The sequence below is a fragment of the Trichechus manatus genome, unplaced genomic scaffold (assembly GCF_000243295.1).
Source record: "Trichechus manatus latirostris isolate Lorelei unplaced genomic scaffold, TriManLat1.0 scaffold00069, whole genome shotgun sequence".
Taxonomy (NCBI): Eukaryota; Metazoa; Chordata; class Mammalia; order Sirenia; family Trichechidae; genus Trichechus; species Trichechus manatus.
In genome coordinates, this window is record NW_004444005.1 from 6,853,723 (window position 1) to 6,865,963 (window position 12,241).

The 12,241-nt window shown below is 53.6% G+C and overlaps 1 protein-coding gene across 1 annotated transcript in view; it reads left to right on the top strand.

Moving 5' to 3' along the window:
• The window catches only part of ARHGAP8 (Rho GTPase activating protein 8), a 54,933-nt gene extending 44,689 nt beyond the window's left edge, over window positions 1-10,244 (top strand). Inside the window, exons 7-10 of the mRNA XM_012556561.1 lie at window positions 287-360; window positions 1,103-1,180; window positions 3,356-3,484; window positions 10,222-10,244. Coding sequence (XP_012412015.1) covers window positions 287-360; window positions 1,103-1,180; window positions 3,356-3,484; window positions 10,222-10,244 — 304 coding nt within the window. The remainder of the gene's footprint in view (window positions 1-286; window positions 361-1,102; window positions 1,181-3,355; window positions 3,485-10,221) is intronic.
• The last annotated feature ends 1,997 nt before the right edge of the window (window positions 10,245-12,241 follow it).

Here is a 12,241-nt window from a genome sequence, read left to right on the forward strand (position 1 = left end):
GTTCTCTGTCAGTTTTCTCACTCCATTCGGTGCTTGGCTGAGTTCTTTATCTCTTCATTTGATGTTTTAGGGTTTCAGGATGGTTGTATTCTCTGTTCGGCTTAGTTTTTCGGATCTTTGCTGTGGAGGGATGGCGTGGTGCTTCTGCCTAGAGCGCCATTTTGCCAGAACTCCCTTCTCAGTCTTGTGTTTTCCCAGGAGTGTGGACAAGACCAGAGCTTTGCCGCTCGTCACGGCCATCTGTGCACCCAGGTAACAAGTGTTAATTTCTTTTCTCTCCCCTCAGCCTCAAAGACAAAAATAAAGGCGAACTCATCCCCCCTGTGCTGAGGCTCACAGTGACATACCTGAGAGAGAAAGGTGAGAGAACCAGCCAGCCAGGGGAGGCCAGGGCTGCCAGCTGTGTGCCCCTCCTGGGAGTCTGTCTTGGGTCCCAATGCCCAAAGTCCAGGGAATGGGAGGAGCTGGAACCTGCCCAGGGAGGGAAACCAGGACGGGAGGGACCCAGGCACGTGGTTCATGGGGCGGACTCTGGACTGACTGGGTTTGAATCCTGGCTCCGTTGGGTGCTAGCTGTGCAACCTTGGGCCAGTTACCCACCTTCTCTGGGCCTCCGTTTCCCCACCTGTCCATCGAGGTTGATAACAGTTCCTGCCTTGTGGGGTTGTTGAGGCCTAAATGAGGAAGTGCATTGAAAGCACTTCAAACAGCGCTGGTCCACAGGAACCAGAAAGACCCAGTTCCTGTCAAGTCAGCTTCGACTCACAGCGACCCCGTGTGTGTCAGAGTAGAACTGTGCTCCATAAGGTTTTCAAGGGCTGATTTTTCAGAAGTAGATCGCCAGGCCTGTCTTCGTAGGTGCCTCTGGGTAGACTCGAACCTCCAGTCTTTCAGTTAGCAGCCGAACGTGTTCACCGTTGGCACTACCCAGAGACTCCGGCAATGGGGGGGAGTGGGGGACAATCTGGATTTGGGCTGGAGAGCATTCCCTGCTGGCCACAGAGGGTGAGTGTGATGCTGCGGCCAGTGGGGTGTCAGAGAATGTTCTGGAAGCCCCATGTGTGGGGACCTGTGAGATGCCTGGAGGCTGCTCTCCCTGCAGGACTCCACACCGAGGGCCTGTTCCGAAGATCGGCCAGCATCCAGACCGTCCGAGAGATCCAGAGGCTCTACAACCAAGGTGAGTCCATTCCTCAGAGACCTCACTCCACACCTCCCGCCGGGCCAGCAAGCTCAAGCCTCCAGGGCTTCAGAGCCCCCTATCGGGGCAGCGCAGCCCCCAGATAAAGTCCAGAGCCAGGGGCAGCTGCCCAGGAGTGGCTGCGAACTCGAGTGGAGGCCCTTTGTCCAGACTGCCGTCCAGAGTAGGTGAGATGAAGTCTTGCCATCCTGGCTTCTAAGGAGCATTCTGGCTGTACTTCTTCCAAGACAGATTTGTTCTTTCTTCTGGCAGTCCATGGTATATTCAACATTCTTCGCCAGCACCACAATTCAAAGGCGTCAGTTCTTCTTCAGTCTGCCTTATTCATTGTCCAGCTTTTGCATGCATATAAGGCAACTGAAAACACCATGGCTTGGGTCGGGCACACCTTAGCCCTCAAAGTGACATCTTTGCTTTTTAATACTTTAAAGTGGTCTTTTGCAGCAGATTTTCCCAGTGCAATACATCTCATTTTGAGTCATGTCACACCAGCAAATGAAGGTCCTGAAAGCTTGACTTCATGAACGTCACTAAGGTAGACCCTACTCTGAGGAGACAGCTCTTCCCCAGTTGTGTTTTGAGTGCCTTCCAACCTTAGGGGCTCATCTTCTGGCACTGTATCAGACAATGTTTCACTGCTATTCATAAGGTTTTTCACGGGCTGTTTTTTCAGAAGTGAACCACCAGGTCCTTCTTCCTAGTCTGTCTTAGTCTGGAAGCTCTGCTGAAACACGTTTGCCAAGGGTGGCAAATCTTCCAGTATCACAGCAACACACAAGCCCCTGTAGCATGACAAACTGACAGACACTTGATTTCCCCTCCACCCCCATCTCCCCACACCTGTGCGTTCACTCAGCAAGCACCCCCAGGCCAGCGTGGAGCTGTGTTCAGTTGGACCCCGAGGGGTCTGTGAGGGTCTTGGGTGGTCAGTCTGTCAGATGCGGCATGAGCAAGTGGGACTCACGCAGGAAGGCCAGAAAACAAACAGAATTTAGTACTCGCGGGTCCCAGAGAGGAAGCCACAGCACGCTGGGACGCAGGGCCACCCAGGACTGCAGCTGAGACAAGGTAGCCACCAGCCGGAACGGCAGTGAGCGGGCTTGTGGGTGGCAGGTAGGGTGGGGTCTGTAGTTAGCATGCTGAAGACCAAGTGGTCAGCTGGAGTTTTTAGTGTCTTAGCCTGGGAAAAGGGAGAAGTTTTCATCACAGGCACCCATGTGGAGCAGGCCGAGAGGGCCAGAGAGTGACTACAGCTGTTAAGAGTTTGGGTTACATGGAGCAATGGGGTTTCTATCACGGGAGTCCGTATGGGGCGTGGCTGGGAGGACCAGTGAGAGCCCACAGCTGTTGAGAGACGGTGAGGAGACGCGAATTGCCGTGTCAGAAACCAGGTGAAGGGGCAGCTTGTTGTCATTAGTTACCGCGGAGTCGATTCTGACTCATGGCGACCCCCTGAGTGCAGAGTAGAACTACTCCATGGGGTTTTCAAGACCGTGATCTTTTGGAAGCAGATCACCAGGACTGTCTTCTGAGGCACCTCTGGGTGGCTTTGAACCACCGACCTTTTTGTTAGTAGTCAAGCGCTGAGGCTCCTGGAGGGCAACTAGGAGGCGTGAATGGATGCTGAGGAGCAGGCTGTGTCGGCTGCACCTCTGCCTCATGGCGGGTGCCGAGCTCGAGCCGTCTGCTGGGGTCCCTTCTTAGCCCTCGTGTCCTGGAGTCATGCTGGGCACTGTTAGAACAAGTCCTTCCTGGGACCCAAACTGCAGAAATCAGCCATGCACTCACCACCTCCGCTGGGTGCCGGAGGAGGCAGGCGAGGGTGGGGCGTGCTGGTGGGGGGACAGCACCCCCATTCTAGCTCAGCCCTGGGCTCTTGGTGGCAGAGGCGTCCCCAGCACATGTGGTCCCCGCACACGGTCTCCCCGCTGGGGTCTCAAAGCCAGTTTGCGTCACAGCCCATGTGGAAGCGGCAGCCCCAGGCCCAGAGCTCAGCTGCGCCGTGTCCCCGGCCGCCTGTCCTGGCTTTCCCGGCCTGTTTAAATACTGCTTGCCCCTAAGGCCCGCTCCCTCTGGGAAGTTGCTCTGCTTCTCCCCACCTTTCATCGCCCACGTCATCCATCCCCTCATTCACTCATTCATGTCTGTGTGCAGGAAAGCCCGTGAATTTTGATGACTATGGGGACATCCACGTTCCTGCTGTCATCCTGAAGACCTTTCTTCGAGAGCTGCCCCAGCCGCTGCTGACCTTCGAGGCCTACGAGCAGATCCTCGGGATCACCAGTAAGGACCGGCCCAGCCCCAGGGGCTGGGGGCTCTGGGGGCTTGGATGCCATCCCCTGCCTGTTGAGGGCTGGGGTGGCTTGGGTGAGTCTGCCCAGGCTTGTCCTGCTGCCATCTGACCCTGCAGGGTGGAAGGGGGCCTTTGTGGCTGCCCCCACCATTCAGCAAGGTAATCGGGGTCCTGGACCCCCTCTTGCTTCAGCCCAGGCCTCTGACCACAGGCAGGGGAGATGGGGTTAGAGGCCTCCCGGCCGTCTCGGGTGCAGCTGGAATGAGGGGCAGCCTAGTGGGCAGGAGTGCAGGGGGCAGGGGAAGTGTCTCTAGATTTGGGGCAGATTGCCCTGGTGAGGGTCCTACTCCTTCATCCCTCCCTGTGCTGCTCTGGAGGGGTCCCCCTCCTCCCAACACCTCAGCTTCTTCATCTCGAAAGGGGATAACAACCCCTCCCTGCATTTCTACCCAAATTGTAGAAAGCAATGGGGATATATGGGATCTGTTGTTGTTGCTGTGAGGTGCCATTGAGTCAATTCCGAATCACAGCCACCCCGTGTGACAGAGTAGAACTGCTCCATAGGGCTTCCTAGGCTGTAATCTTTTGGGGACCACATTGCCAGGTCTTTTCTTCCACGGGTTCAAACTGCCAACCTTTCAGTTAGCAGTCAGGTGCTTAACCGTTTGCCCCACCAGGGCTCCTTATCTATGACCTATGCAAATAACAAACACATCAGCTGCCGTCGAGGTGACGCCAACTCATGGCACCCCCCCGTGTATGTCAGAGCAGACCTGTGCTCCATAGGGTCTTCAGTGGCTGATTTTTCAGAAGTAGATTGCCAGGCCTTTCTTCCAAGGTGCCTCTGGATGGACTTGAACCTCCAATCTTTGGCTTAGCAGCCGAGTGCACCACCCAGAGAGTCCCAGACTCCCTGCAGGGCTTGTTAAAACACACGTCAGGGGACCCCCGGCCGGGAATTTCTGGTTCCCTCTGGGGAGGGCCCAAAACCAAACAAAAAAATATCAAACCCATTGCCGTTGAGTCAATTCAGACTCACAGCGACCCTGGAGGACAAAGTAGAACTGCCCCATAGGGTTTCCAAGGAGTGGCTGGTGGATTCAAACTGCTGACCTTTTGGTTAGCAGCTGAGCTCTTAATCACTGTGCCACCAGGGCTCCTAGGGGAGAACCCAAGAATCTGCATTCCTGATGCTGTTCCAGGGGACACTGATGCTGCCATCACTGTGTCGGGGTTTTGCGGATGCAATGCCGAGCTAAGGGACTCGAATTTTTTCCAGCTCACTCATTTTCTTCTGTAACTATCAACTTGTTGCCCTCAGTTATTTAGTAACAACTGTTCCTTCCTGCTCTTAAATAAACTACGGAGATGGAGGAAGGACATAAGCCTGGCTTACAGCTTCCAGCTTCAGCGGGAGCCTGAAATTGATGCTCAAAGACCTGGGGGTAAAACATGTGTCTCGAATGGTAAAACTCCACCGCGTGGCCTTTTGCAGCAGGGAGAGGGGCTGGCGTGGGGCAGACAGAGAATCTTAAAAAATTACATTATGAAGAAAATACCACAAATACATAGTGAAAATTTTTTTTTAACAATACAAAGGGGTTTGCAACGAAGTGGAGTCCCTCTGCCAGCACCTTTAGCCCCACTGACCTCAGCAATGGTTCTGCGTGTGTTTGCTTCTCTTTCCCGAATGTTTCTTGTGTACACATTGCTTTGAGCCTTGCCTTTTTTTAAAAAAGCATTACGCTGTCTTTTAGGTCTTTCCTCCTGGTATGTGTTCATTCTCTCAATAGCTCCATAGCATTCCATTCAACTTACAATATTTTATAACACTGTATAGTACTTTATTTAACTGGCCCCCTACTGGTAACCATTTGCAGCTATTTCCAATTTTCTTTTGCTCAGTGATAATTTTAAAAGACTCGATGAGCAGAAAATAATGACTGTCCCCCGTAAGTACTGTGCTCCTTTAAAAACTCACGTATACGAGACCAAACCGTCACCAATTACTTTAAAACAAAGATAAGATTGGTCCCAACCACCTGGAGTAAAGGAGAGTGAAGAACACCAAAGACACAAGGAAAATATTAGCCCAAGAGACAGAAATGGCCACACAAACCAGAGACTTCATCAGCCTGAGACCAGAAGAACTAGATGGTGCCCGGCTACCACCAATGACCGCCCTGACAGGGAACACAACAGAGTCCCTGATGGAGCAGGAGAAAGGTGGGGTGCAGAACTCAAATTCTAGTAAAAAGACCAGACTCAATGGTCTGAGACTGGAGGAACCCCAGAAGGCATGGCCCCCAGATTCTCTGTCAGCCCAGAACTAAAACAATTCCCGAGGCCAACTCTTCAGACAAAGATTGGACTGGACTGTGGGACATAAAACGATACTTGTGAAGAGTGTGCTTCTTAGCTTAAGTAGATACATGAGACTAAATGGGCAGCTTCTGTCCGGTGGTGAGATGAGAAGGCAGAGAGGGTCAGGAGCTGGTTGAATGGACACGGGAAATCAGGGGTGGAAAGGAGGAGTGTGCTGTCACAGTATAGGGATAGTAACTAAGGTCACATAACAATGTATGTATAAATGTTTGTATGAGAGACTAACTTGAAATGAAAACTTTCACTTAAACTACAACAATAAACAAAAAAAAAAATTAAAAAAAAAGATAAGAACGTAAGAGGGCAGGGAAACTAGATTAATGGAAGCAGAACAACCAGAATGGAAATGAGGAGAATGTAACCAACGCCACTGAACAACTTGCATAGAAATCATTGAACAGGAACCAAAACTGCTGTGTAAACCTTCACCAAAAACACAATAAAATATTATTTAAAAAAAAAAGAAAAAGACTGAAAAAGTTCTAAAGTTCCTGTGGTTGAGAATTGAGATGTACATTCTGTGGGCTGTGGTTTGACCACTCAGAGTAGTTGAGATGTGAAAAGTGAGTTTCTGGAGATTCCAGCTTCCCTGGTGGGAGGCAGGTTCTGCCCTCTGTTGAGACTCATCGGTGGGGAGTCCCCCACCATAAGGAGGGGCTCGGAGGGCAGGCTGACTGAATGTCCCATCTGTAGGAACCTCTCAAAGTCAGCTGAGCTGCAACACTTAGTGATGTGTTTATGTCGAAATGCTTTGAAAAGTACAAAGCACTCGCGCAATGTTTGTGATATTTATCCAGGAATATGTATTTTTAAAAGATTTTGCTATGTAAGCATGTATAAGGAGCGCTTGGCTGTTAACCAAAAGGTTGGTGGTTTGAACCCAGCCAGTGGTTTCAAGGGAGAAAAGACCTAGCGATCTGCTCCCGTAAAGATTACAGCCTAGGAAACCTTATGGGGCAGTTCTGCTCTGTCACATGGGGTCGCTGAGTCGGAATCGACTTGATGGCAACAACAAACATGTATTTTATATAGAAACTATGTATTTTCAGGCAAGCATCTATTCTATGGAGCTCTGGTAGCCTGATGGTTAAGAGCTCAGCTGCTATTTGAATACAATAGCCATTCCTCGGAAACCCTATGGGGCAGTTCTGCTCATTCCTATAGGGTCACTATGAGTTGGAACCCACTCAACGGCAACGGGTTTGGTTTGCTTTGGTTTTATCTATTCTGTATATTGATTAATAAGTACTTGGCATATATGTAATTGTGCACATGCGTAAATGCAACTTTAACACTTTCAGAGGGAAAATTTGCCTCTGGGATCGAAGTAAGTTCCCCAGCACAGAGAGGGTGACATGAAGAAAGACGTTAGTGACTGTGGAGTTTCCGGAGTTTTACAACCTGGACTACACCCCTTTGACACCCTTCCAGCATGAACTTTGTGTAGTTTGGTGAAAGAAGCAGCTTTGAAGATGCATCGGGGCTGAGCATCTCCCTGAGGGTGGGAGGGGCTGGGACCCCATGGGCTGATGGAGACACCCCTACCGTGCCCAGGGCTGCCTGTGTGTGTGCGTATGTGTCTCTTTGCGGTGTGTGTGTATGTGTGTGTAGCTGTGTGTGTCTGTGTGTGTATGTGTGTATGGTGTTTATGTGCGTATTTTTGTGTCTGTGTACGTATATGTGTCTGTGTGTCTGTACATCTGTGTCTGAGTCTGCAGAGAGAGCTGGGTGCATACTTGCTGACTGGTGGGCTTTGATTTAAAGTGTACGGAGGTCCGATGGGGGATGTGGATACTGAAGGAAAACTGTTCCATCTCAGAGTCCGGGGCGTTTACTCCAAGCCCCTGTGGGTGGGGCCCTGCTTTCCCCAAGAACAACACAGCGTGGGGATTTGTGGGGCTTTGAATCATCAAACAGGCTAGCTTTGTCTAGAGCAGGAGTCAGCCGACTTACCACAGTGACAGAAAAGCAGCCATAGACGATAAGTAATGAGTGGGTGCAGCTATGTCCCAATAAAAGTTCATTGACAAAAACAGCCACTGGGCCACATTTGACCCATAGGCCATGGTTTGCCGACCCCGGGTCTAGATCATTCCAGGCTTTTGGCTTTGACAGGTTTCTGGGAGGTAATGGTTACTGTGCTGTTTTAAAGAGGAACGGAGCTCAGAGGAGCAGAGGGCTTTGGGAAGGACAGCCACATGGCCGGGCCAGGAGGGAGGCGGGGGCTCTAGGCCTGACCCTGACACTCGCCCTCAAAGCTGGGAGTCCCCTCTGCTCTCCGCCCTCACCCGCCATGCCCTTGCAGGTGTGGAGAGCAGCCTGCGAGTGACCCAGTGCCGCCAGATCCTGAGCAGCCTCCCCGAGCACAACTACGCCGTCCTCAGCTACCTCATGGGCTTTCTGCACGCGGTGAGCGCTGAGGGGGCGGCGGGCGCTTCAGGGCGGCGGGGCGAGGCCGCGCCCTGGGCTGCTGCTCCGCCCGCCTCGCGGGGCCTCTGCCCTCCACGCCGGGGGACCCCCACCTCGGGGCCTCCCCGCTCCACGTGGGGCCTCTGCCCTCCACGCCGGGGGGGCCCCCTCCACCTCAGGGCCCCCCTCCACCTCAGGGCCTCCGCCCTCCACGCCGGAGGGGCCCCCCTCCACCTCAGGGCCCCCCTCCACCTCAGGGCCCCCCTCCACCTCAGGGCCCCCCTCCACCTCGGGGCCTCTGCCCTCCACGCCGGGGGGGCCCCCTCCACCTCAGGGCCTCCCCCCTCCACGTGGGGCCTCTGCCCTCCACGCCGGGGGACCCCCACCTCGGGGCCTCCCCGCTCCACGTGGGGCCTCTGCCCTCCACGCCGGGGGGGCCCCCTCCACCTCAGGGCCTCCCCCCTCCACGTGGGGCCTCTGCCCTCCACGCCGGGGGACCCCCACCTCGGGGCCTCCCCGCTCCACCTTGGGGCCTCCGCCTTCCACGCGGGGCCTCTGCCCTCCACGCCGGGGTACCCCCACGCCGGGGGACCCCCACCTCGGGGCCTCCCCGCTCCACCTTGGGGCCTCCGCCCTCCACGCCGGGGCCTCCGCCCTCCACGCCGGGGGGGCCCCCCTCCACCTCAGGGCCTCCCTGCTCCACCTCAGGGCCTCCCCGCTACACCTCGGGGCCCCCACCCTCCGCGCCGGGGCTTCTGCTCTCCACGCAGCGCCTGTGTCCTTGGCCTGCTTAAGACGACACTCATCACTGCCACACGCACAGCACTTTACAGGGGTTTCGTGCACCCCATGACGGCGTATGGCAGCAGCCTGGGAAGGAGGCTGAGCAGGGAGTCTGCTCTGGGACATGAGACAGAGGCTCCAGGCCCCCTTTCCCCCATCCGTCCCCATCACACACACACACTCACACACACACACAAATAGCTCATACACACTCACACACGCATGCTCACCGACACACAGGGTACTCACACATGCGCACACACACACTCATACACGCACTGCCATGCTCACTGACACAGTGTACTCACACACTCACACACACACAGCTGTAGCTGACTGTCAGGGATGTGGGTCCTTGGGGAATGCTGAGTGCATACTGACCCTCTTCCCCTTCTCCATCCCTCTCACCCTCATAATGGGCCTCACCCACAGCCACAAGGATTAGCTGTAGTCGGGCCCTGTGCCAAGCTTTTCACCGGGGCTTCAAACCATTTTGTTCCGGTTCTAACCCCTGTTGAGTATTTGCATTTCCACCCTCAGATATGCTGACTCAGAATCTACGTATTAACAAGATCCCCAGGTGATTCTTATGTATAATAAATACTGAGACTCACTGCTCTACTGGTGGTTCTTAGCACGGGTCTCTCGGGTCTCGGACCAGCAGCATTAGCATCGCCTGGGAACTTGAGAGAAACGCAGATTCTCAGCAGGGGTGTGAAGCAGAACTAACCAGTTAGCAGCCCTGCTTTTTACCCTCTCTCGTGAGTCCCCACAAGCCCTCTGGCTGGTCTCCCCTGACAAGCACAAAGGCCCAGGGCGTTCAGACAGCTGAGGGGGTGTCTGGTGACGCCAGAGGCCATGCTCCCCAAGTGGGCCTCTGAACCCTCCCAGGGCAAGAGTGGACAGTGGGGATTGAGGAGAACCCAGCAGGCAGGCCAAGGAAAGTCACAGCCAGAGGCATTCCTCCGAGGGCACCAAGTCCAACCCCTCCTTTACAAATGGAGAAACTGAGGCAGAGTGGGTGGTGGGGGGGCTGCACGAGGTTGCAGCACTGGCTGGCAGCCCAGTCCCGGGCTGTTCCCGCTGCACAAAGACCCCAGTCACAGGTGCGTCAGGGTTCACACCTTGTCTCACTTGTGTTCCCTTCCAGGTGTCCCAGGAAAGCATCTTTAACAAAATGAACAGCTCCAACCTGGCCTGTGTCTTCGGGCTGAATTTGATCTGGCCTTCCCAGGGGGCATCCTCGCTGAGTGCCCTCGTGCCCCTGAACCTGTTCACAGAGCTGCTCATCGAGTACTACGAGAATGTCTTCCGTGGCTGGGAGGCGCCTGGGGGGCACCCGCCCACCTCTGCCGAAGCCGGGCATCCTGGCGGCCCCTCTGCCCGAGGGTGTGCCGGAGATGGACCTGCAGCCAGCCTTGTCTCACCTGTCGTGCCTCCGCGTCCCCTGACCCTGGCTGGGAGACACTTCTAGCACTGGAAAGGCCACGTCAAAGTCCATCTATCTGTGGACTCTTTGTATGTTTTGTGAACTTGCTGCCTGTGACGGTCAGCAGGCATTAAACGAACTCGGAACCTGCCAGGGAAAATTCAGTGGTTCTCAATCTTGGGCCCTTCTCGCTTGTTCTTGAGTGGTGGATGGGGTCATAACCCCATGTGGATAACTGGAAATGGAGGTTTATAGCCTGGGGCTTGTAGCATTTAGCTGTGGCTGGCATGTGGTGTAACAAACCACCCAGACCCTGGAACTGAAAACAACGGCCGTGTCACACTGTCCGGGACACAGAGTCGGCCGGACAGCAATTTCCTCTTCCCGGGGCTTGGTCACACGCTGGGCGGCCGCCTACAGCTGATGAAACTTGGCTGTAGTGTAGACGCTCACATCCGTTCAGCAGGCTGACCGGGGCTGTGCTCACCAGGCAGGCAGAGTGCCTGGGCGGTATACCAGTGGTCTCCGCGCTAGTGCTGATGTGGTCCGTGCCACGTCCCGAGGCCTGAGTCACACAGCCGAGACCAGAGTCGAGGTGGGAGGACACTGCAGGACTGTTTGGCAAAGGGTATGGATACAGGGAGGGTGAAGAATGAGGGCCTGTATTAGTCAGGGTTTTCTGTTGAGACAGAATCTCTCTCTATATATATATATATATGGGGAGAGAGTTTCTAAGGAGCAGCTGGTGGATTCAGACAGCTGACCTTTATTGTTAGCAGCCGAGCTCTTAACCACTGTGCCACCAGGGCGTCTCACACACACACACACACACACACACGCACACGCACACACACACACACAAGGAGTCCTGGTGGTGCACTCGTTAAGTGCTTGGCTGCTAACGAAAGGTCAGTGTGTTGAACCCATCAGCTGCTCCGCAGCAGAAAGATGTGGGTATGTGCTTCTGTAAAGATTACAGCCTTGGAAACCCTATTGCGCAGTTCTGCTCTGTCCTGTGGGGTCACTTATGGGTCGGAATTGACTCAACAGCAATGGGTTTGGGTTTTTTTGGCATATCTATAAAAAGGTCATTAAAAAGACAGAAAAGGAAAAAAAGACCAAAATGGACGTCACAAGAGACTCTGAAACTGGTTCTTAAACTTAGAGTAGCTAAAGCAAAAGGAAAAAGTGATAAAGTAAAAGAGCTGAGCAGAAGATTTCAAAGGGCGGCTTGAGAAGACAAAGTGAAGTATTCTAATGACATGTACGAAGACTGGACTTACAAAACTGGAATAGAAGAACACGCTCGTCATTTCTCAAGCTGAAAGAACTGAAGAAAAAATTCAAGCCTCGAGTTGCAATACTGAAGTGTTCTATGGGCAAAAATTGAATGAGGCAGGAAGCAAGAAAAGAAGATGGACGGAATACACAAAGTCACTGTACCAAAAAGAATTGGTCGACGTTCAGCCATTTCAGGAGGTAACATATGATCGGGAACCGATGGTACTGAAGGAAGAAGTCCAAGCTGCACTGAAGGCATTGGTGAAAAGCAAGGCTCCAGGAACTGACGGAATACCAACTGAGATGTGTCAACAAATGAATGCAGGGCTGGAAGGGCTCACTTGTCTATACCAAGAAATTTGGAAGACAGCTACCTGGCCAACTGACTGGAAGAGATCCATATCTGTGCCCATTCCAAAGAAAGATGATCCAACAGAAAGCAGAAATTATCAAAAACTAT